At 37.9% G+C, this 26,489-nt stretch overlaps 1 protein-coding gene across 7 annotated transcripts in view; it reads left to right on the forward strand.

Annotated features, from left to right (window-relative positions):
- KLHL32 (kelch like family member 32) overlaps positions 1-26,489 on the forward strand; it is a 154,314-nt gene that overhangs the window by 40,505 nt on the left and 87,320 nt on the right. For 5 of the 7 annotated variants that reach the window (XM_063097563.1, XM_063097568.1, XM_063097567.1 and 2 more), the window contains exon 3: positions 15,707-15,814. The exons of the other annotated variants lie outside the window; for them this stretch is intronic. In XM_063097563.1, the coding sequence (XP_062953633.1) occupies positions 15,707-15,814 (108 nt within the window). The remainder of the gene's footprint in view (positions 1-15,706; positions 15,815-26,489) is intronic. 7 annotated transcript variants of the gene reach the window in all.

Consider the following 26,489-nt stretch of genomic DNA (forward strand, 5'->3'; position numbering starts at 1 on the left):
AGTCAGAAAAAAAACAGCACCATTAATTATGGCTTTGACATTCAGCAAAGCCAAATTAAGCAGTCAATCTGACATTTTATTGACAGCCTGTTATAGAGTCTCACAACTGGTGGACATTCGATAAGCATTAATTTTGCCTGCTGACAATGACAGCTACATATCTGCCCTGATAGAAGCTGTACACGGGATAACAGGGAGAAGGCTGATTTCAGATGTACCATGGGACAGGAGCTCACGAGCACCAAGAGAGGTGTGGGTTTTGTTTTGTTTTGTTTAAAATAAGATGGCTTTATAATTTTCTCTTAAAACTGAACACATTCAATTAAAAATAGGATTGCTTTTGTCAATTCAGAGTGAAGTACCAGTTAATAGTGTTAGTGGTCAAATGTTATTTCCTTTTTACATAGAAAGCTGAGAGCCATTAAAAGATCCATCATTACATTCCTTTTTTAAGTTATTTGAATCAATGCCAGGGAAATCATTAACATTTCAGAGTCAGATAATTATTATTATCGTTGTTGTGCTTATAGTTCACTGTGTTCATTATAGTGAATGGAGAACAATGAACTCTGGTCTGCATTTTATTCTTTCATTTAAAATGATTCACTTCTACTGAACCTAAGTACTATCAAGATAAGTACTAATAATAGCTAACATTTTTTATCATTTACACTATGCCAGTCAGTGTAGTACTAGCCTTTATATACACTTGCTTCAAGTATATGTTGAAAGATTATTTCACTTTTTCTGCCATTTTTTTATGCTTTTAAAATTATAACGTAAAACAAATAAATAAATAAAATTATAACATTTATGCTGTTTTATTCAAAATAAAAATTTTACTCATGCTAATTTGATCTCGGGTATATAGTCAACCTCAGCTTAATCTGAATAAAGAGCAGGTGTTTGAAGGACAATAAAGCTGATGAAATTTTTAAACCTTTAAAACGGAGTATTGAGTGAAGGCAGATGTTTTATAAAAGATGGGCAAGACAGCTGATCATGTGACCCTGATGAACTGGTATAAAGAACTATTGGGATTTGTAGATATGCCATAATTCTGTTTATCATTTTTGTAAAAAACTGATTCAGAATTAATTTTCCACACTGTGGGATGGTACAGCTGCTTGTTAAATCAATTGCCTTTAATTAATCCATCTGATGTTGATTGAATTCTGGACTTACATGCCTGGATTCCTGAAATACTGAATTACCAGTATTCTTATTTAGAGATGTGACTCTAAAGTGATGAGAGATTCTCATATCAAATCATTTGTATCACTTGATAATCACTATGCATCTATTACATGCTTTCTGACTGCTATAACCCGTCGGAATCAGTTAACCTTATATGAGATTCCAGTAATAATGCAATTCCCAGGTAGGCAACAAGTATTCATCCTTCTGGGGTCAACTGTGGTTGGAAGAAGTAGGGGAGAGGATGTCTGTAAGTCTAAACACAGTCTGATATCTGTGTTGTTTTTCTTTAAATCGAAGGGCCTACTAGTTTCCCAGTTTACCCAGTTATTCTTGAGAGGGAGGCAAGAGAGTAGGTCATGAAGAATACTGTGGGTTGAAGTCCTGACTCTTCCTCTTACCAGCTTTATCATCTTGGACCACTTGCTTAATTTCACTGGTTCTCAGTTTCCTCATATTTAAAATGAAAGAATAGTACCTAACCCACAAAGTTGTGAAGATTAAAATTTAATTCAAGCGGGACTCTGACAGCAGGGCCTGGCACATGGTAAAGGCTGGGTAAACATGATTTGCTACTGTCATTGTTATTATCACACTACAGCTAAAGAGAGGCTCTAGAAGAAAATGTCGTTTTTTGTAATTATTGAGCAAAGCTCATTTCACCCAAAAGAAAATGAAGATCAAGCTGCAAGATATATATATATATATATATATATATAATCAAGATGCATTATATATATATATATATATAATCAAGATGCATTATATATATATAATGAAGTGCATTTTTAATGTTTTGCGAAATAAATTTTATATATATATAAGAATTTTCATAGGATTAAAAGAAGTCCTTCATCTAATTACGTTTTTAAAGGTATTTTGAATTCTTGTGGATTATTCTGAAACCATTTTTTTCCATTTTATAAGACGTAGAAAAGTATTACATTAGCCTGCATGGACAAAGCATCCAATGTGTTTGCAGAAAAAGTGAACTTGAAAATTAAGGAAAACCCAGACACTTCATATTCCTTGAGTTGGCTTGTTCTGCCTTTGATGAGGCAGGTTTCAGTGAGATGGTTGCTTAGCAGCTAATGTTGTCAGTTGATCAGGCTGTTAGCCCTTAGCCGGGCTCCCGCCCTCATCTGTGTGTACGCCTAGTGATGGGAGACTGGCTCTGGTGTGTACTGCTCGACTTGCAGCTGTCAAACCAGAGTGATGAATAAATGAAGGGCTGAAGAGAGACTCCACAGCTGGACTCAGTCTTCTACACCTTATTTTATGTTAGAATGTTGAAGAGAAATATATTGAGAAGACATCAAAAATTAGAGAGGGACTGTTGAAATTTTGGGGTTAAAATTTTAAGAGTAATCATTAACTTACATTGGGTTTTAAGAGAGTAGAATAATAAGTGATAGTTGAGGAAATTCCACACTCTTATCTTCAACATTCTTCCAGAAAGTTCTCTGTAGATAAGGGGCAACAGATTTTGTGGATGACATTATGAATTCTAGGACATTAACTGTGGATTTTAGTGCTTGTCTGCTCCTGGTCCCTATTTATTTATTTATTTATTTATTTTTTTTAGATATTCTTTTTATTGAAACATAGTTGATTATACATATCCGTGGGGAACAGAGTTGAATATCAATACCTGTGTGCAATATGTGATGCTCCAAACAGGATAATTAGTATGTTCAGTATTATACAATGTAAATGTTTTTCATGGCCCTTTACCAATTTCTTCCTTACCCCCTGCCTCCCTCCCCCTTTCTTTTTTTTTTTTTTTTTTTTCCTGGTCCCTATTTAGATCCTGACTGCTCTCACTTGAGCTGGGTGTGGTCTTATAGCCCTGACAGGGCTCCAGGAAGCAATTACCGATATCAGATTGGGCAGGCAAGAAATGTTCTTGTCATTCTTTATGGCAAATTGAAACTCCTTGAAAGCTTCTACTTTTTTAATTCCATGAGAATGTTCTGAGTGATTTGTGTTAATAGCAGCTCTGAGATGCCCACATAAAATTCTTCTTCAGGAAAATATAATAAGAAGGAAATGGACCAGAAAAAATCAACCAAAGTAACTGGGGAAAGGGGAGGTGGTGTGAAGGATTTGCCCGAAGGCTTTTACCACTGCCACTACCCAAGAACACGGGATGATTTACTCTTTCAAAGACCATGTTATTGGGTCTTTCTTTTTTATAATTTTAATTTTTTATTTATTTAAAGGGATTTATTTACTTTGTAATTGTAGTGTATTAATTGTACATATTTACAGGGTACAGAGATATGTACTTTAATACATATGTACAATGTGTGATGGTCATATCAGGGTGGTTAGCATATTCGTCATTGCAAAAATATTTCTTTTGTGAGGAGAGTATTTAAGATTCTCTCTTCTAGCCATTTGAGAACATACAATAAATTATTGTTAATTATAGTGCCCTGTGCTATTGTAAACTATTAAAACTTATTTTTTCTATCTAGCTGTAATTTTGTGTCCATTAACCACCCTCTCCCTATCTCCCCTCCCCTTCCCCTTCCCAGCCTGTAGTAACCAGAATTCTACTCTCTACTTCTAAAAGTTCAACTTTTTTTAAGTTCCCCATGTGAGTGAGAACAGGCAGTATTTATCTTTCTGTACCTGACTTATTTCACTTAATGACTTCCAGTCTTATCCACGTTGCCACAAATGACAGGATTTCATTCTTTTTCATGGCTGAGTAGTATTCCATTGTGTATATGTACCACTTCTTTTTATTCATTCGTCTGTTGAAAGACACCTAGGTCACTCTGGGCAAAGGGTTGTGGGCAGGATCCTGGCCCTCCAGAGAGATGCTGGGGTGCTCTGCAGCTCCTCAGCTGGAATGGGCCTCCCTGTGCAAGGTCACTGGGGTTGTGGGCAGGTTCCTGTGTCCCCAAGAGAGACACTGTGGTGCTCTACCACTCCCCAGATGGGGCAGGTAGCCCTTATTAGGCCTCATGGCTAGGTTAATGTCAGCACAGTCAGGTTAAGCAACTTTCCTCCTTTCTCCCCCTCCCCTTTCCCTTTTCTGCTCTGGGAACTGAACAGTGAAATTCCCATCCTGGGAAGGGGTAAACATGACCGTTATCATCAAAGGAACGGTCTGAAGTGCTTTGCACTGATATAGTAACGACACTAATTAGAAGCCTATGACCTAACCGGCCAGGTGTTAGCAGACTACAAGGGCTATGTCACGTTGCACACCACTGATTTCGAAATTGCCCATTACTCTGCCAGAACCCTCAAAAGCTTATAAACCCTTACTGTCCTTTGTTCAGGGGAACTGATCTAGTTCAGTCTCCCCTCCACGATAGTGGAATAAAGTTTTCGGCTGAAATAGCACCTGGCTTGAGTCTCCCTCTCCCTTTTCTCTGATTTGCCAAACCTAACAGCCTTGAGCAGGCTCGCTGGAGCGACAGATAGGACGTAAGGGCGCTCTGCAGCTTCCCAGATGGCATAGGAGGCTCTCCCACGAGAGAGGCACACGGGTGCTCCACAGGGGAGAGCAGAGCCACCAGTGGTAACAAAAGGCCCTGATTGGTCAACTTAGAAGCTTTTGAAAAGAGGATTGTACCATTAGCTGCCGTGTGAGGACAGACCAAAGGGTTTCTTTACACAGGAGAGATTCTTTCATTCAATAATGGCTTGTCAAGTGTATTCAATAAGGAAAAGCAAAAGTGTCATCCCTAAATATCTGAAAGAGGCAAATTTGTGACAGGTAAAAGAATGGAATTTACTACATGGTGGATAGTAAAGTGTTGTGATCCATTCTCAGGTAATATAACTGCAAAGTAGAAGGCAGCATAAGCACCAGCAGAAGCAACAGAAGCTAAGCAATCTGAGAGTATGACCTCAGGTTAAAGTCAAATGCGTGGAAGCTGTTTTCCAGAATACCTAAAACTGGCAAGGATAAATACTTCCTATGAATCACCCGACTCTGTGGTGGAGGGCACAGTTTCTGGTCTTCACATTTACCATGACTGTAGTTAAGAAAAAAACAGCTTCACTTGTGCCTTTTCCCATTCCATTTCTTTCTTCCCCAGAAGACCCAAGTAGTTAAAACATGTTCACATGCAGGAGGAGGAGAGTCCTGAAGAGACATAGGATAAGCCACAGTGACACTTGCTTTGACGGGCTCGTTATCATTGTGTAGCTAATTTAGGAAGCAACTGTGCCAGAGATGAAGCTGTTAAATGCAGCTAGACCCTTTGAATAAACCTGCTCTCTATTTAAAGATGTTGGGAAAAACAATACGTAGTACACATTTTAGACATAAAGTGGATTTTTGTTTATTTTATGTAGTTAAGGTGAGAGAAAGTTAATATTTTAGAGATATTAATTTTTGCTGCCTAATTGTACTTATCATAATAGAATTTTACTACTTTAGTTGGTCCTGTGATATTTTATCCTCTGAGAGTTTTACTGCACTGCTTGAGGAAAAATTAAAACAGCTATAAATATTTAGGGGGTAAAACCCCACCAGCAAAACATCCCCACTCCTTCAGGCCAGTAAGCTGCACAGGTGGATTGATAAAGGAGGTAAATAGTTCAGTTCATCTCTGGTCAGGATCCTTCTCTCCCTAATGGAAGGGAATGGGCTATTTCGGTTGATTGAACAGTCTCGTTAACTGAGATTTACTATGCATTTTTTTGTGGGATATAACCAAAATGTAATAAAGGATAATCACCATTAACACTGAATTGAGCAAAATATAATCTTTGTTGATTCAGAAGTTAGTTCACATCTCAGTAATGCCTTATGGCCATTGTAAATGTTCCTACTTATGTAATTTTAGGCCTATAGAAGGTGAAAGGGACCAGGCTATATCTGTTGTAATCATTGCAGGTTGCTCTTTTCAATGACATCCTTAAGCATGTCAATTTACTTTCATTTATTTCTCTTTACTTCTCATAAAATGTTTGAATGTGCCTCCAGATATTTCAGTGATTTCTCCTGTAAGATTATACAGATTCCCGATAAAGTGGGAATTCATAGTACATCTTGCTCTTGTCCAGTGTAACTCCAAAGCTGTACATAGTTTAACAGATAAAAAGATCGTATTTCACCAACTTTGAGTGCTTAAAAAAATCTATCATCACAGATATACAAATGGCCAATAAGCACATGAAAAGATGCTCGACATCAGGAAATGCAAATGTAAACCCCAATGAGACATTTCTTCACACCTACAAGGAAGGCGATAGTGAGAACTTTTTAAAACAGGAAAAGCAAGATTCAGAGACGTTGTGGAGAGATCAGGCCCTCGTGTTCTGCTGGTCGAATGTACAATGGAGCAGCCACTGTGGGTAACAGTCTGGCTGTCCCTCAAATGGTTAAACCTACCGTGACCATGTGACCCAGCAGCGCCACTCCTAGGTACATACTCAAGAGAGCCAAAAACACATATCCATGCAAACACCTGCACGTGAGTATTCACAGCAGGGATATTCACAATAGCCCCCAAGTGAGAACAACCCCAAAGTCCATCGGTTGATGAATGGACAAACAAAGTGTGGTCCGTCCATGCGAGGGAATACCATCCAGCCAGAGAAAGGAGTGAGGTACCGACTGGTGCTGCAGCCTGCATGAACCTCGAAGACATTAGGCTAAGTGAAAGAAGCCAGACGCAAAAGGTCACATACTGTATGACTCCATTGATACGCAATGCCCAGAACAGGCAAATGGATGTGGGATTTCTTTTGGGACTGGTGAAAGTGTTCTCAAATTAATTGTAGCGATGATTGCATATATCTGTGAATTTATACTAAAAACTACGGAGTTGTAGACTTCAAAAGGGCCAAATATATGAGTGTGGTATGCGAAAAAAAAAAAATCTATCTGCCATTTTACTTATCTTTGATGATGTAATAGAATTTCTGTTGGTCGGTTTTGTGGCATCAGTTACCAACCTAAAATGTTGTTGTAGATCATCTTGTGACTGAATGGCAACTAATGTGACCCAAGGAAACTTAATTCATGTACTGTGATTTTACAACTCAATTTATATCATTTCTGTGTGAAATACAGTGGAAATGATACGCCATAAATCCACAAACTCCCTCTATAGTAGGCACTTAAAGTGGATTGTTTTCTCACAAACTGGGTTTTCAATTAGGAAGATCTGTGGTGGTGGCAGCACATTATCAGCCAAGTGAGCTGTGACGACTGTAAATCTTAGCCTGGCCAAGGCTTTCCCAACTACAAAACAGTGTGAACCAAGCAAGAGTCTGTGTAATGCTTTCATATTTCTAAGCAGAACCTTATCCTGTGCTTTGGCAGAATGTTGTGGCTTGATAGGGGACATTGCCATATGTTCTTTGCTTTTTACTAAATGTCTAGCTTTCAACTCACTTGTTTTTCTGAAGTGTTTAGCTTATAGTAGATGCTCTTTCTCTTTAACTTTAACTAGGATTTTATATTCCAGTATCTAAAACACCATATATGTAGAAAATTCATTCTTATATAGAAGTAAGTCTTTTTGTTTCTGACACTGTAAAACAGCAGGACTTCATCTGCAGATGAGTTTTTGAAGAGCATGTTGGTTCATTCATTCATTCACCTGTATTTATTGCATGCGTGCAATGCTAGGGTCTGGGGGAACCACAGTAAGAGAGATATAGGACCTGCCTTCATGGAGCTTAGAATCTACCATTTCAATAAGTTCAGTGCTAAAAGATAGCATCATTGGTCTAAGCATCTCTTTTGCTATCAAAGGAAGCTTCGTCCTTCCCTGTGAGGTCCTGCAGGTCTCTAGACATTGTTTCACAAGGTTGGGGAGCCTAGGCAGCTGGTGTTTCACTGTGCCAAATGGCCAGGTTCTTTCTTAGTGAGGCTTTTCCTAATTGAGATGCCTTGTCAATGCATTAAACCCAGGACATTGGCTTTGATGTAATAGTTCCCTTTTTATCTTCAAATTAACCAATTGTTTAACTTTTAAAAATTGTGATAAGCATGAAATTTGTAACATGAAATTTCTAAGACAATACAATGTGAGGTCAAATGGAGATTCTGTGTTTACAGAAATGGCGGCGATGTATATTTTGATGGAGATGGAGTCATTCCATAAAGTAGAGGTGTAGGGGTATGTGGTAAAAGTGGAGTCCTGTAGCCAGAGATCAGATTTTGAGTGGGATTATTATTAGGAAAATATTTGAAAGGAATGGATTCAAGCCATGGTTGGATGGAGGGGGCTGTTCTTCAGCTCTCATTTCAATTAGAAAGGGAGATATGAGAGAACAGGGCAATCAGCCTGGGTTATAACAGTTTCTACTTATTGAGCATCTAGCATGTGCCAGGTGTTATGCTTGGATATAGCATATATATAATATGCTAGATATAATTGTATCTAAACCTTAAGACAGCCCTGTAAGGTTGGTATTATCCCCATTTTATAGATAAAGGGTCTGAGGCTCAGAGAATTTAACAAATTAGCCAAAGGTCACATTGTCAAGGTAAATTGCCCACATGACCAGTAGGTTACAGAACTAGGATTTGAATCAGACGTGTCTTCTCGCACAGTCCTGAAAATTAAAAATAAAACAAAGTTTTTAAAAGGCAGTTCAATAAAATTAAAATAATAATAATAATAATAATAAAAATAAAAAATGCTATTAAAAAAAAGGCAGTTCGAAATATGCTGGTAATACATGTTCATTGTAATGATCCAAATAATACATAAATGGGATAAAATTAAGTCTCTTCTTTCCCTGTGTGGTTATACCTTATAATATAATAATTCTAGATAAATTTATTTAATTATATTAGCATAAAACAATTACTAATTTGGTGTTCCTTTATTGCTTATACAAACATGTGCAAATATAGATTCACGTTATTTAAGGAATTATGTTTCCTCCCCAACTCTGCTAAGCCAGGCTTCAAGTGCAGTGGCTTACAACCTTGTTTGAAAGTCCCTGTTCTATGCCAGTATTTCCCTGGTTACTTCTGAAAGACCCTAAGAAAGTGGATTTTAAAAACTGCCTTGGCAGCCTGTTCTGTTTTTTTAACTTTTGCTCCCAGAAGTTTTTCTAACTCATTAACCCAGATAATTCTTCTGCAGTTTGAGCCATTTCTTTCCTGCTCTGCATATGGGGTTGCTGGAGAGTAGCTGGTCTTCAATTTTCAACTGAAATTTCTTTCAGGTTCTTTTCAAAGTGGTTGTAAAAAGTACAGAAGCAAATTCAGAATTACACAAATTGAAAGATTTTTTTTTTTTTATTGTGATCTGTGCTTTTTTAATTTTGAAATTTCAGGCCATCTTCTACAAACGCATAAGCAGAATCCACTTACCTCTGAAGTCAATTTCCTGTTAGCATTTTTGATCTATAGCCACACTTGATTTCCAAAACCAAAACAAAACCAAAAAATCAGAGATTGGTACTTCTCTTATCAATCCCTTTAACCAGGAAATACATAAAAGAAACTTCATTCTATTTATTATTATCACAAAATATAAATTTTACTAAGCTTGCCATATGTTAGACACTGTACCTAATACTTTATAGTACTATCATATAATCTTCAAACAAGTTCATGAAGTGGGTGCAATTTCTAGAATCATTTTTCAGATAATAAAACTAACTGACTCAGAAAGATTAAGTGCTTGCCCAAAGTCACTTGCAAGTGTCCAAACCCAGAACTGTTTGGTTACAAGTTTGCCCTTACTTATTGTGCTCCACGACACTGAGGATTATGTGACTACAAATCCAGTGTTCCCTTTTTTTTTATTTTCAACTTTATTGATGTATAATTGGCAAATAAAATTTATATATATTTAAAGTGTGCAACTTGGAGGTTTTAATATGTGTATACATTGTGAAATAATCACCACAATTAAACAAATTAGCATATCTGTCACCTCATATAGTTACCATTTCTTTTTTCTTTTCATTTTTTCTTCCTTTTTTTTTCTTTTGTGGTGAGAGCACTTAAAATCTACCCTCCTAGCAAATTTCAAGTATACAACACAGTATTGTTAACTATGGTCACATTGCCGTACATCAGATCTCTAGAACTTACTCATCTTGCATAACTGAAACTGTACTCTTTAACCAACAGCTCACAATTTCCCTCTCCCCCAACAACCCTGGCAAGTAACATGCTACTCTCTGCACCTGAGTTTGAGTATTTTAGATTCCACATATGAGTGAGATCATTCAGTATTTGTCTTTCTATGTCTGGCTTATTTCCTTTAATATACTGTTCCCCAGGTTCATCCATGCTGTTACACTGGCAAAATTTCCTTTTTTTTTTAAGGCTAAATAATGTTCCATTGTGTGTGTATGTGTTTGTGTACGTGTATTTCACATTTTCTTTACCCATTTATCTATCAGCAGACATTTAGGTTGTTTCCATATCTTGGCTATTGGGAATAATGCTGTAATGAACACGGGAGTGCAGATATCTCTTTGAGACACTGATTTCATTTCCTTTTCATGTGTACCCAGAAGTGGGATTGTAGGATCATAAGGCAGTTCTATTTTTAGTTTTGGGGGGAACTTCTATACTGTTTCCCATATGCTCTCCCAATTTACATTCCCACCAACACTGAACAAGGTTTCCATTTTCTCCACACCCCGATCAACATTTATCTTTTTCTCTTTTTGGTAATAACCGTTCTAACAAGTGTGAGGTGATATCTCGTGGTTTTTATTTGCTTTTTCCTGATACTTAGTGATGTTGAGCACCTTTTCATATACTTGTTGGCCATTTGTATGTCTTTGGGGAAATGTCTATTCAGGTCCTTTGCCCATTTTTTAATCCAGTTGTTTTTATTATTATTTGCTATTGAGTTGTATGAGTTCCTTATATATTTTGGATATTAACCTCTTATTAGATATACATTTGCAAACATTTTCTCCCATTTTGTAGGCTTCATTTTTAATGTGTTGGTTGTCTCCTTTGCTATGCAGAAGTTTTTGGTTTGATGCAATGTCTATTGTTACTTTTGTTGACTGTGCTTTTGGTGTCATATCCAAAAAAATCATTGCTCATACCATTATTGAGTAGCTTTTTCCCTACATTTTCTTCTACATAGTTTCAGGTCTTACATTTAAATTTTTAATGTAATTTAAGTTGATTTTTGTGTATGGTGTGAGAATAAGTGTCCAATTTACTCTTCCGCATGAGGGTATCCACATTTATCAAAAAGGCTGTTCTCATTGTGTGTTTTTGGCATGCTGCTGAAGGTCAGTTGACCATAGATGCATGGATTTATTTCTGGGCTCTCTATGCTGTTCTATTAGTCTGTATGTCTTTTGTATTTTTGTATGTAGCTACTTTACTGCTCTAATTTATTGGTTCTAACAGACTTTTTTGTTGTCTATAGGGTTTTCTACATTTATGATCAAATTATCTGAAAATGGATAATTTTACTATTTCCTCTCTGATTTGAATGCCTTTTCTTTTTCATGTTTAATTGCTCTAGCTAGGATTTTCAGTACAATGTTGAAAAGAAATGGCTTCTTTTCTTCTCTTACTATCTTCCTTAGATATTTGATTTTTTTTTTTTTTTTTGTAATGATTTGCTTTGATTCTTTTCTCTTTCTCTTTGATGTATCTATTATACTTTCTTTTCTTTGTGGTTACCTTGAGGCTTGCCTAAAATATCTTGTAGTTATATCATTCTATCTTAAGTTGATAACAACTTAACTCCAACTGCGTATAAACACTATACTTTTACCACCTGTCCAACACTTTGTGTTCTTGTAGTCAGTTTCTTTCTTTTTATATTGTGTATTTATTAACAAATTTTTGCATTATTATTAGTTTTAAATTTTCTTTATTTGTCTGTATATTTACTTTTACCAATGAGATTTATGCTTTCTTATGTTTTCATATTGCTGTTTAGCATGTTTTCATTTCAACTTGAAGAACTCTCTTAAGCATTTCTTATAAGGTAGGTCTAGTGGTGACAATCTTCCTTAGTTTTTGTTTGTCTGGGAAAGTCATTGTATCTCCTTCATTTTCAAAGAATAATTTTGCCAGATATAATATCCTTGGTTGGCTGTTGTTTTGGGGGGTTTTGGGTTTTGTTTTTTTTTTGACATTTTGAATGTATCATCCCACTCTCTCCTGGCAGGTTTCTTAGGGAGTTTGCCTTATATGTGACAAATCACTTTTGTTGTTTTTAAAATTCTCTTAATCTTTAATTTTCAATAATTTAATTGTAATGTATCTTGGTGTAGATCTTTTCATACTCAACTTATTTGGGGTCCTTTGGTCTTCTTGAGTCTGAACATATCTACTTCCTTCTCCGGATTTAGAATGTTTTTGGTAATTATGTCTTTAAATAATCTTTCTTATCTTTTCTGTTTCTCTTCTCCTTCTAGGACTTTCATAATATGTATACTGGTTTGCATGATGGTGTTTTTCTTTTTTCTCCTCTGACTGGGTAATTTCAGTAAACCAGTCCTCAGATTTATTGATTCTTTCTTCTGCTTGATTGAATCTACTGTTGAAGCTGTATATTGCATTTTTTCATTTCATTTATTGCATTGTTCAGGTTCAGAATTTGTTTGCTTACTTTTTATGATTTCTGTCCTTTAACTTCTCAGCTTGTTTGTGTATTGTTTTCCTGATATCATTTAGTTGTCTATCTGTGTTCTCTCATAGCTTCTTAAAGCAGTTATTTTGTCAGGTAATCTATAGATCGCCATTTCTCTGAAGTCAGTTACTAGAAATTTATTGTGTTGCTTTAGTGGTGTCATGTTTCCCTGACATTTCATGTTCCTTGTAGCCTTGCCCTGGTGTCTGCACATTTGAAGGAGCAGTTACTTCTTCCAGATATTATAGACTGGCTTTGTTAGGATAAGACCTTCACCTATAGTATGAGGGTACTGGTTAGGTGGGGTGTGTGGTGGTGCTGGGTCTGGTGCCAGTTCTAAGGAGCATGCAGCAGCACTGCTTCTATGGGTTGTGTGGCACTGGCTGAGACCAGTGAGTGCATGGTGGCACCAGGTCCTGGGTGTGGGCACAAGGGTGGTGACACCACATCCAAGGTGTGGGCACATATGCAACTGTGCCAGGTCTAGGATTCTAAGGCAGGGGGGGAGTAGTGGGGGCACTTTGTCAGCTCCCCTTCCAGAGGGCGCAGTAACATGTATTCCAGGAAGTTCCATCATCTGGGGTCTGTGTTGGCAAAGACTGTGTGGGTCCCCAGGAGCAAAGGCTGCAGAGGTCCTCCTGCTCTCCTTTTCTCCTGTAGGGGAATGTAGTGGCTAAGGGGATTTCTCTTGGCACTAAGCTGTACTGGCCTGAGTGATGGGCTGACACAGGTAAAATGCTTCGTATACTGTTTTATGTGATCATCCTTGGTCTCAAAGGAATGTTTAATTTTGTTTATTTGAGATAAAGTAAATTTTTGAAAGTTAAATATATTCTGAATGTTTTAAAAAATATATCAAATATAATTGCATATATTACATGTTAAACACTCCCAATATCCTTAGGATATTTTGAATGTTATTTTTTATTTTCTCAAATTGTAAGCATTTAAAATATTCCTTAGAAAACTTCTAATAACAAGGGAGGAATGGTTTTATATTTCTAACAGTAAAAATGTTAATTATAAATTAAGCTAACAAAGAGAAACCTCTTCATTATGAAAACTTAAAATTCTCTAATGCAGTGAGATGGAAATGAAGATCTCTAGAAGGAATGAATAATGGGCCATCAATTTATATTGCCCATTCTATACATATTAAGTAAAGAAGTATAGAATTGTGAGAATCAAAATTAAATTTTTGAAATAAATTGCTAAAAGATGAATATTAATATATTAATATTAATATTAATAAAACCATAAATATTAATAACATTATTAATATTACTAAAAGAAAAACATCACATTAAAAAAAAATTTAGCGTGAACTAAGTAATTACCACATAGAATAGTGAGGTATTTTTGTTTTTGTTTTTGCTTTTTTCTACTATGAAGTTTACTTCTATGAAGTTAGCCAAATGGCAAAATCTGAGGGAATATTGCCCACAAGACTTGTCTCATTTTTGATACGAGTTGCAAGTTTAAGGGGCTTTCCAAAAGCATCTTCGGGTTTGATAATTCCCTAGAAAGCACAGAACTCACTGAAAGATTTATACTCATAGATATGGTTTATTATGGGGAAAGGATACACATAAGCACGAGCCAAGGGAAGGGACACATAGGACAGAGTTCAGAGGAGAACCAAATGCAGTCTTCTGATTGTCTTCTCCTTGTGGAGTAATAGACAATGTTACTTCTTGCTGGACACAGTACATGACAATATGCACAAAGAATTGCCACTCTTGGAAGCTCACTCATGCCTTTGGTGTTCAGAGTTTTTATTTGGGCTCAATAACATAGTACCTGTGTGGCTGACCTTTAGTCTCCAGCCTCTCCTGGAGTTTGGGCTAATACCTTGAGTCTCCAGTCCCTCTGGAGGTCAGAACTGATATGGTGTAATCCAAAACCCCATCACAAATCATGTGGTTCGACTGTTGGTGGCCAAAACCCCCAGGCAAACAAAGACACTTTTACCAGGCAGGACATTCCAAAGGCCTAGAGATTACCCCCAGAAGCCAAGGGGTAAGGCCTGACCTCTCTTGGGTGAGGTTAATTCTTCACTACACAGAAGTTACTTTTCTACGAAGCATTTTTTTTCATCAATAACCAAAATTGATTGTTCTCTTCATACTTGTTAAGTCAAACTTGTTAAGTTGTACAAATTAGTGTGGGGTTTTCTCTTTGTTTGAGAAAATTTGTGTAATTGTTCTATTTGGAAAGGTTGCATGTTTTTAATTTTCAAGTTTTCATTTACATACTAATCATTTGTGGAAGAACTGACTTTCGATAAGTTGGCCATTTGGAGAATTGGTTTGGAGACAATTGATTTGCACCGAATAACTTAGATGGTGGTTCTCAAATTAGAGTGAGTGTCAGTCACCTCGAGGGCCTGCTACAACACAGATTGCTGAGGCCCAGTCTGAGTTTCTCATTCAGTAGATCTGGGGTGTAGCCTTTAGAATCTACACTCAAACACATTCCCAGGTGACACTGATAGTCCAGGGGCCACACTTTGAGAATCACTGGAATGGAGTGTGTGACACATGGCAGATGAGAGGAACAGGATATGTCATTGGAATGCAGAAAAAAGACAGAGATGTCAGAAGACAAAGGTGCCACTTTCCATGTCCTGTTGACCAGAATGTTCAGGATTGTTGCATATTAGTTGGTTGCAGTGAGAATCCAGGATTTGATTTAGTGACCCGAAATATAATCACCTCAAATGAGACTGTGTGTGTGAGGAATGAGGTACCATGTGCATTGTTACAGTAACTGTTTAGACATCAAGGTGATTTGCTTGTGTGTATGAAGCTTTGTAGAAGTGTTTCAAAAATCAAAATCTATATTTAATTTGTAAAACTTTTTTTTCCTAATCTCTCTATGGCTTTGTCTTGCTCCCTTGGTTTTTAAGTCCCACAATTCTCTCTTTCTTTCTTTCCCCACCTCAGGCCATGTTCAGTCTTTGCATGGTGGAAAGTGGAGCTGATGAAGTGAATTTACATGGTGTGACCAGCCTTGGCTTAAAGCAAGCTCTGGAGTTTGCATACACAGGACAGGTATGGTACCAAATGTAATCTGACAGGATTAACTGTACCTTTTAACTGCACCTAACCCAAGGAGATTATTTTTGAGGTATGAGATTTAGTTATTTTTTCTTCTTGCTCATTTTGATGTTAAAAAATGTTTTATATCCACTTAATTTTATAACTGAAGTGATGGAAAGGTAAGTAAAGCAATCTGATTTTTAATCTGATTCAGTGAACATAGAATTTAAATCTTAACTCAGTGCTTGTTGGTATAATTTTTTGAATGACCTAAAGAACTATATCATAAGAGAAAGAATTTGCAAGATAACTTGAATTCTCATTGTTACCATGAAGCCCAGTGACTCAATAATGACTTTATTTTTTAAGACAATAGTCTTAAAAACAAGATAAAAAAATCTAAAGCCTCCAAAAGCTATTTCCACCACATTGGCACTCTTTCACATATCTCTGGGTCAGTACCTAAGGCATTTAGATTAGAACGTGGTGGTTTGAAATCATAATGTGCTCATCACTAAAACTGTAATAGGATTTACAGGGATCTCCAGAGGACATCCATTTGCATTTGAAAAGTACTCAGATAAATCAATCCAGGTATAGACTGGATTTTTATCCTCTTTTATAAAATTTTGTTCTTTAACTCCATTTCATCCAACTTGGGTTCAGTATCTTCTATGTTAAAATAAGGGCTTCTTCTCTTGATAGGCTCACTTCCTAATGGGAGAGAGAGGCAGATACATAATTACACATCCTTACTGGGATGGAAGTCATAACAGAAGCAGAATACAAAGGCAGTGGAGGAAAGCAGGGCATGTTCTGGTGGGGCCACCAGTACAAAAGTTCATTGAGACGGTGATATTTGGGTTGTAAAGAATATGTGGGAGTTCACCTTTCCACATTTTTTTTCTTTTTGAAAATTTTTTTTATCTATAATTGATAAATAATTATGTATATTTGTGGGGTACAATGTGACATTTTGATATATATTTATAATGCGAAGTGATTAAATCAGGTTACTTAACAAATCTATCACCTCACACACTTTCTATTTTGTTGTGGTGCTCTTTTAGCAATTTTGTTACGAGCAATTTTGAAATATGCAATTCATTATTAATTATTATAGCCACTATTATTCCTCCTGTCTACCTGAAACTTTGTACCCTTTGGTCAACATCTCTCCTTTTCCCATCTACCTCCCTCCATCAGCCTCTGGTAACCATCATTCTACTCTCTACTTCTATGAGTTCAAGATTTTAGATTCCACATTTAAGTGAGATCATGAGGTATTTGTCTTTCTGTGCCTGGATTATTTCACTTATCATAATGCCCTCCAGGTTCATCCATGTTGTTGCAAATAACAGGATTTACCCCCCTTTTTAAAGCTGTATAACATTCCATTGTGTATATATGCCACACTTTCTTTATCCACTCATCTGATGATGGAAACCTAGGTTGCTTCCATATCTTAACTATTATGAATAATGTTGCAATGAACATGGGAAGGCAGATATTTCTATGGCATACTGATTTCAGTTCCTTTGGATTATACCTAGAAGTGGGATTGCTGGATCATGTGGTAATTCTATTTTTAGTCTTCTGAGGAACCTGCATACAGTTCTCCATAGCGGCTGTATTAATTTACATTCTCTCCAACAGTGCAAAGTGTTCTCCTTTCTCCACACCCTTGCCAACACTTATCTTTCATCTTTTTGATAATAGCCATTCTAGTAAATGTGAGGTGATATCTCATTATGGTTTTAATTTGCACTTCCCTGGTGATTTGTGATGATGAGCATTTTTGCATATATATCTGTTGGCCATGTATGTCTTCTTTTGAGAAGTGTCTATTTAGGCCTTTTTTTTTTAAGTAGATTATTTGTTTTCTTGCTGTTGAGTTGTTTGATTCCTTATATATTTTGGATATGAGTCCCTTATCAGATTTGCAAATATTTCTCTAAACCTGTGGGTCATCTCTTCACTCTATTAATTATTTTTTTTCTGTGAAGAAGATTTGATGCAATCCCATGTGCTGCTTTTTCCTTTCGTTGCCTCAACTTTTGTAGTCATATCTAAAAATCATTGCCCAGACCAATGTCATGGAGCATTTCCCCTGTTTTCTTCTAGTAGTTTTACAGTTTCAGGTCTTACGTGTAAGTCTTTAATTCATTTTGAATTGATTTTTCTATATGGTGTGAGATAAGGATCTGATTTCATTCTTCTGATTGTGGGTATCCAGTTTTCTCAACACAATTTATTGAAAAGACTGTCCTTTCTCTATTGTGTGTTCTTTGCATCTTTGTCAAAAATCAATTGACATTAAACACATGGATTTATTTCTGGGCTCTCTATCCTGTTTCATTGGCCAATGTGTCTGTTTTTATGCCAGTATCTTGCTGTTTTGATTACTATAGCTTTGTAATAGATTTTGAAATAAGATACTCTGATGCCTCCAGCTTTGATATATGCTGATAGAATTTTTTTTTGATGCTTGATAGAATTCTTCTGTTAAGCCATCAGTTCCTGGGCTTTTCTCTGATGGGAGATTTTTTATTATTTATTCAACCTCCTTACTTGTTATTGGTCTGTTCAGATTTTCTTTTTCTTCTTGATTCAGTTTTAGTAGGCTGTATGTTTCTAAGAATTTATCTGTTTCTTCTAGGTTATCCAATTTGTTGTCATAAACTTGGTAATATTCTCTTGCTCATTGCCTCTTATGATTTTTTGTATTTCTGTGGTATCAATTGTAATATCTCCTCTTTCATTTCTGATTTTATTTACTTGAGTCTTCTCTTTTTTTCTTAATGTGGCTAAAGATTTGTCAATTTTGTTTATCTTTTCAAGGAGCCAACTCTTAGTTTCATTGATCTTTTCTATTGTCTCTGTAGTCTATATTTCCCACTAAATTTTCTTTAGAGGCTTATTATAATGTATGTTATTATTTATTCTCTTTTCTAGAGTTAGTAGAGTTTGAGATATGTGTCACATTGAGGCAACTCTGGCAGATGGAATGAAACTGGTAGATACAAGGGAAAGAAATCGTCCATCAAGTAGGAAGTACAAAGGTGAAATGAAAGATGTTGGATCACAAATTCAGGGTCAACCCAATCATATTTCATGACTTAGGAAATTAAGGCAGGCACTTGTTCACAGAATTGCCAAAACATATTCTTAGTGAGGTGAGTAAATAATGTGTTGTGTGCTTTTTGGTTTACAGATGTAAAGAACTATACCAGCTCTCAATTGTGTCTTGTGTATATTTCTCTCTTTACACCTGAATTATAGTTGCACCTGCATTTGCCCATCTCTAAAGCAAGATTGATAACCCATATCGCATACTTCACTGGTACTCAATGGTGATGAAATAGTAAATACTGGCTTTTTGATAAAACTATCCTAGTAAGTTTCTGTACTCAGTTGCATTAACAACTAAACAGTTTAAGCTTAGAGGCTATAGGCTGTAATGCATGTGTAAGTTATTAGTAAACTCAAATGCATAAAAATTGCTGTGAAGTCTGTTAAAGTACACATGCAAATATAAGTGGCTGCCTTATTGTTTGCCTTGATTGCTTTGGGGTTTCCTTCAGAATGGCTGTACACACACACACACACACACACACACACACACACACACACACACACGCATCACACACACACACACACACACACACACACACACACACACACGCATGTTCGATGCCTGTGGCCCAGAGGATCTGAGAAGGGGAGCTGAGTTTTTGAAGGGTAGGAAAACTACTTGGCAAGAGGGAAGAAGTTTGCGGAAGGGCAACCATATCCCAGTGCCCAAGAATCATATGCCTCACATGCTCAAATTTCACTTTTATGAAACAAAAAAGAAAACCAAATAAAAATAAATAAATATAAGTAGCTGGCGTAAGTGCCTTTAAAAAAAAAAAAAAGAAAAACAAGAAAAGAAAAGTAAGACCTAGGGCCAGACCTGGGGTTGTATTTGTTCTGTCCAGACACAAGAAACCCATTCTTGAATGTACATCTGCAGGGGGTGACAGGCCTACAGCATACAGCAGTAATTCATCTGTTCACATGGTTTACTGAAGGGGCAGGAAGGGGGCTGACATTTCATGGAGCACCTACTGAAAGAGCCAGGACACAGTGCTAGGCGCTTATGTGTGCTGTTTAACCTAATCTTTAAAACAGCTCTGAGGTTTGTGGTTACAAGTTGTGGGGAAGAGGTGGGGGTAAGGGGGATAGGAAGAGGTCGGTTAATGTATATAAAGTTACAGCTAGGTAGGAAAAATAAGTTCTAATGGTGTACGGTAGTGCTAGGCATCTATAATTAACAATAACTTATTGTATGTTCTCAAATGGCTAGAAGAGAGGAGCTTAAATGCTCTCATCACAAAAGAAATGATAAATTTTTGATGATAAATATGCTAATTGCCCTGATTTGATCATCACACATTGTATATGTGTATTGAAATATTACTCTGTTACCTCACAAATATATACAATCAATACATGTCAGTTAAAAAATAAATAATTTTTTGAAAAACAGCTCTGAGGAATGTGGCAAACCCATTTGAAAGGTGACAAGCCCAAAGAGATGCAGTGCATTGACTAAGATCTTTCTCCCGGTATATTTTGATCCAGTTAATCAAACCAAGTCCTCCTAATTTCAAGTTTATTGTTCTTTTTCAGTGCTTTATGTCATTAAGAAAAGTTTAAGTCATATTTTTCATGCTTTGTTGAGGAGGCAGGGAAGTGTTTGGACATTTTAGAGAGGAAACTATTTTGATGGTTTTCTCAGCTGGTAAACTGTGCCTTTCCAACACTCAGTCTGTGAGGGTTTGGAGTTGCTGCACTTGTATTTGCTATAGGATTACTCCTGCTGCAGAGTGAACATTGATATAGTCCTTCTTGGTATTTTAAATAGCAAAATGACTTTATAATAAATCTGTTTTTTCTTTGAGAAAGGGACACAGATAATGGGGAAAAAAATGAAGTTGTAGTGTACCTGGGAAATGTGAACAGCTGCTTTCTCTTATTATGAAATTGAAGTTAACATTAAGCAAAAAGTTTGGAATATGGAAGCATGAATGAAAGCATAATTCTTCAATTTCTTAATTGTTATTTACTACCATGGACATTCACTGATAGATACGCTTTAGCCATGATTTGTATACAAATTTGTAAAAAATTCAGGGTTAACATTGAATTAATCTACCTATAGCTATTTCTGCTGACAGCTGATTATATGTTTAGTCAGTTGTAGTAAGCATAGTATAAAATGTAATTATTTTAAGTGTCTGAAAATTGTTGCTGTCTTGGAGAGAAGTTGGAAGTGCAGAGTGGGAGTGATGAATGAATGCTGTTAAGCGTGACAAGATGTGTGGGTGCTTCTCCTACACATTGCTCTAAAGTACAGCCTTCTCAGAATTGGCCCATGGATTTAATCCAGGAAATTTTAAAGAAAAAGTAAACTTTTTCCCTAATGGTAATACATCCTGTGAAAATGCATGCACTTTTTTTTTTTTTTGGTAGCTCACCAGTACGGGGATCCAAACCCATGGCCTTAGGAGTTATAAGGCTGCACTCTAACCAACTGGGCTAGCTGGCCAGCCGACTGTAGGGTTTTTATTTTTTTTAATCAAGTAGCAAACACAGAGCTGCACAAGCACACACTCCACCTTTGCACTAATTAGGGATGTGCCCTTCCCGTGGACATGCCCTGCTCAGGGTGCTGCTTGAGCGGAGCTTGGGAAACATCTCTGCCCTTGTGGGTGGCCTCGCATGGCAATACACGTGCTGTGATTTTAGCAGAACCAGCCATGGAGAGCAAAGGTGCCATACTCCACCTGCTCTGCAGGCCCTATTCTGGGAGCTAGGTCAGAAGCAAGTGGTGTGACATAAACTGTCACTGGGAAGATCTGCCTTAGGGAAAAAAGGACAAAGTGAATCAAAGAAAACACAAATTCCACTCATTCTGGCAGGGAAGAGGATCCATCCTATTACCCTGGCCTCCCTCACTCTTCTCACTTTCCAACTCTGGCCAGGAATTCATTCGTGTTCCTGACCAGTCCTGAGTAGTGGAAATCCATGAGGAGGAAAAGGGGGAAAAAAGATGATGGAGATGTTGACTGGGAGAAGGAATCCTAGTCCAAAGTAGACAAGAGGTCAGTCACCCAGAAGCAAGCAGGTGTTGCTAAAAACAAAAACGAAAACAAAAAACAAGCAAAAAACAACCCAGCCAGACGATGAGGAGCATTGAATAGAAGAACATTGAGACCCTTTTATGGAGAATAGCCTGCTTGGAAGGTAGAAGGACTTCCAACCCCCAAAGCCTCGTAATAAGCCTCTAGGAATTTGAGTTAGCTTAGGACCAAAATGGAAATAAATAGGACTGAGAACCACTTAAAGTTTATTATTTAGCACTCTGGCTATGATGATGTCCAGGAAGGTGGACTATCTGTCACACACTGTGATAAATACCTTATATATAGCGGAGCAAGAGTTTAAACTTTTGTTAGCTCCCTCTTACTTTCCAGAGAACTGTCTTTCTGCTGTTTTGTTCCTTGTAGCCTGATTCAGAGAGATTCCAGAAACCCCGTAAAGAGAAAAACTATGCACCAAATCTTAGTGACATTCACGGACCTTAAAATTCCCCACTTCCGGGTACTCCTAACTTTGTCAGCCGTGAACCAGCTATGTCATATCTGGGCATCTGAAGAAGATTCTTTTGTATCTGTGTTCCCTTGCTTTTCTCTTTGTTATCTAATAACTGCAGCCCTTGGCTTTGTAACATCATAGAAGAACCCATCTTTTGGGGGACACCCATCCTTCCTACCTTTCTCTGATACAGAGAATGCTTTAGTACAATCTTCATAAGGAAATACTGTGTAACCATTACTATTCATATTTTGAAGCCCTTTGGAAATATGAAAAAGTATGATACTCTGTTAAGTGAAAAATAATTTTCTTAGCTATATGTGCAACCATATAAAAATATTTATGCAGTCAGGAACTGAAAACTAAAGGAAACTCTCCATTAATTTCCATGCTCTTACAAAGTGAAGTTTTCCTGATTCTCGTTTGATTCCCTAATAAGTGCATGTGACTTTTTTTTTTTTTTTTAATGTAACACTGATAAGGCATTGTCAGGCTGGGTCACAGACTCTTCAAACCCATTCTGTGCAGGCTGGGTCACAGACCCATCATATGCAGGCTGGGTCACAGACCCCTCATATGCAGGCTGGGTCACAGACTCCTCATATGGAAGTTGTGAGCTAGGTAATTGGAAAGATCCTGGAAGCTGTTGGCAAGGCTGACATGCTTTATTTGGACATGAGCTCAGCCTCTAGCCTCTTCAGCAGCAGCAGCAGCCTGCAACCTGCAGCCTCCTCCAGCAGATCCAGCAGTGGCTCCTGGTGGCCTCCTGGGAGCCTCCTGGGGCGTTCCAGGGGCACTGAGGATCAGAGCTGTTTGTCCTTTATACTTGTCAGATAACCAAGGAACACCTGAGCACATATGCGCAGTTAACGTATCTACATCAGACACACTAAGTCATGCTCGGCAAGATTCCCAACAGCTGAGGGAACCTGACCATTTTTCATTTTCTTTACAGGCATACACTGTATGTTTTGATGAACATTGAAACTGTGTTTATTCTCCACAGCACAATACTTTTCTCTGGAGATCTGAGCATCAGGCCAGGCAGCTGAATGACAGGAGTCTTAACTGGAACTGCTTTCCCATGGACCATTTCTTCATGGGTAGATGTGTCACTTTATACAGAAAAAGTCCCCGTCAGAATTACTTATAAACGTAACCTGGTGGAGCTAAATGCAGATGGAACAAATCTGGGAGAAATTTGCCTTAAGTGCTTTTGGGAGCAGTGCTGTAGGGAAAGTGAAGGAAAATGGTCAGGGCCACTTGGATGTTCAGAATCTTGCTGAGCATTTGATGTAAATATGCACGTGCGCCCAGGTGTTCCTAGGTTGTTGTCTGATGTAATTGTGCATGTGCACCCAGGTGTTCTGCGTTATTGACTTAAGTATAAAGGACAAGTGGCTCTGATCCACAGTACCCTCTGCCCCTGGGATGCCCCCCCCCAGGGGGGGAGGCTGCTACTGCTGCTGGAGGCTGTTGCTGCCGGTGCCCCCAGGATGCCCCGAGAGGCCACTGCTCCTGCTGCTTCTGCTGCTACTGCTGCTGTGAGCTGCTGCTGCTGCAGCTGAGGACTGAGCTCGTGTCGTCTGCCAACTGTTCCTGGGATCTTTCCTAATTACCTGATGTGGAGCTGCGTGTGAGGGGTCTGGTGACCCAGCCCTGACAATACAAATGGTAACTTTGTGTAATTAAAATAATGAAACGTTTTGGCTTTAGTTATGAAATGCTTTAACAATCATAGCTATTAGTGTAACCTGACAATTGGCCTAATCATGTAGCTTTACAAGTGCTAAGCCTATTCAGTGGCTTGCATATTTTAGCTTCAGAACCTTTTCTTGACCTGAAGTACCTACAGAAGCCTGGCAAGTAAAGGACCCCAAGTTGCCTCCACTGTGCCCCAGGGTCTGGAGGGCACAGTCTGAAATCCACATTCTAAGGGAGAATATTTTGAATGTTGCAGAAAGTGATTATTTGCTTCTCACCTTGATTCTTGTCAGAGCTGCACCAGAGTCCGTAACAGGATTGTTGATGTAGAAAGTTTGAGAAGTGTGAAATGAAAGAGGAAGCCTGAATGCCATCTGGGACTTTTTGGCTTTCTTGGATCTTTTGAAACTGTGTTATTTACCTTTGGGGAGATTTTCTCTTTTATCAGTGCGTTACTGGAACAATCAAACGAGGAGCTTGGTCCGCTTCCTGTTTTGCTGAAGTCATTCCATGTTCACAGCCCTGGTTTCACAGAATGTGGTGATCAGTTTAAGACTAGAACCTTGCCGATGGCCACTGGAGGCTGTGTGCCAAATGGAATTTTTATGGCTTCCTAAGATATCAGATAAGATAATAAACCCTTGACATGGTTTGGTGTTCAAAAATGGTCATGACAGGTTGGGGACCTTATTGTTTATTGCGAAATAATGAGAAGCAAGAATTTTTTAGATGTCGAGGTCCTGACTGACCTTCGCAAGTTTACTTTTCTCACCTGAGGACCTAAGAACAACTGTGTTGGGCCTAAGGCCTGTCTGATCCTCATGGATAACAGTTGATTCAGAAGAAGCAGTCATGTGGGAGGGTCTTCTGCCTGTGGAGCAGGGTCCGTTCTGACGGTCTCTGCTTCATGCCAGTCTGTTCTCCCTTGTTAAATCTGTGTGTGCTGTCTGTGAGAATGCACCCAGAGTGTAGGTTATATTGCAAGAATTATAAAGCCATGTGTTCAGCAGATTAATGTCTAAAATGTCTCTGTGTGAGGCAATGGCACTGTGGCCACACTTCTAAGATCAGCTTACAATGTGGTAATAAAACTGATATTTGGACTCTTTAAAAAATGCATTCTTGTTTTTCTCTAGTAATTTGCAAGTTTTGAGTTTCTTAATTGTCTTGTAGTTGCTCTGCAGAAACAGGATGCCCCTCCACCCCCGAATTTGATTCAGATATTGAGACAGATAACACCACACACAACCACCAGGGTATGAAAAGGTTTATTACTCACATAATGAGGCTTTCTGGGGTAAAGTAGGGTGACTCCCAATCAAATGCAGAAATGGTTTGAGAGAGCAAGGAGTGGTGACTGGCTTTGGCTTTCGTTATGGTTAGGAGGTAGGTTTGGGATGAGCATTCTCCAAATGGGCAGGGGATTGTGTGGTTTGGAGAGAGCTTTCAGGCTTTTTTAAACCTTTGCCTAGATGTGGGGCAAGCAGGGAAGAGGGAGGGGTGAGACTTGAAGGCTGTCAGCAGTCAAACATCAAAACTGAAGGCAGACTCTGCTACATTAGTCTAGCATTCTACTTGAGTAATTGTCACATTTCAGGCACAGATATTTTCATTTGGGATATTATATTAAACTCAGCCACCTCAGGAAAACAAAATATGTTTGAACAATATGCTTTTATAATCCTTCTTGGCACCTGTTCTGCTCTGAGCAACTCATTGTGGGACCAATATGCTTGAGCTCATGTGTATAGAACATGCACACTGATAACACTGTGAGGGTCTCTGGTTATCTGAGATAATAGGAGATGGCAAGGATGAGTGTTGCCCGCTCCATGTTTTAACCTTATCTTTATTCAAATGAGCTAGATTTTGTTCCCTTCTTTCCTCCGCTCTCCTTCCAACTCCTTGTACATCCTACCCCACCCTACTGCCAGTATAGAGAACAGAAAGAGAAGTACTTCCTTTTTGCTCTTGATAATGGCATTATTATCATAAGTGGGGCAATAAACAATCAGTCCTCTGACTGAGGTTCTCTAAAGTAGAGATGGCTAGTACCTAGCAGCTCAAAACAGTAGGTCGACCCACCCAGTTAATTCAGGGTGGGTTTGCACTTCTGTGCACTGTTTCTCTTGAATGTTTCAGCAGAAAGTTCCACTGACACATATTTTATAATTCTTGCATCTGAGTATTTCCTTTGCCATGGTGGGTGAGAAGTAACTCCATTTTAGTTCTAAATAGCAATCATTACAACTCTGTGCTCTCTTGATCACTGGAACTTCTGACTGTTGGCTACACTCAGAATCATTTCCTAAAGAAATTTTGACCCTTTGTTTGGATACTC

The sequence above is a fragment of the Cynocephalus volans genome, chromosome 5, assembly GCF_027409185.1.
Source record: "Cynocephalus volans isolate mCynVol1 chromosome 5, mCynVol1.pri, whole genome shotgun sequence".
NCBI lineage: Eukaryota > Metazoa > Chordata > Mammalia > Dermoptera > Cynocephalidae > Cynocephalus > Cynocephalus volans.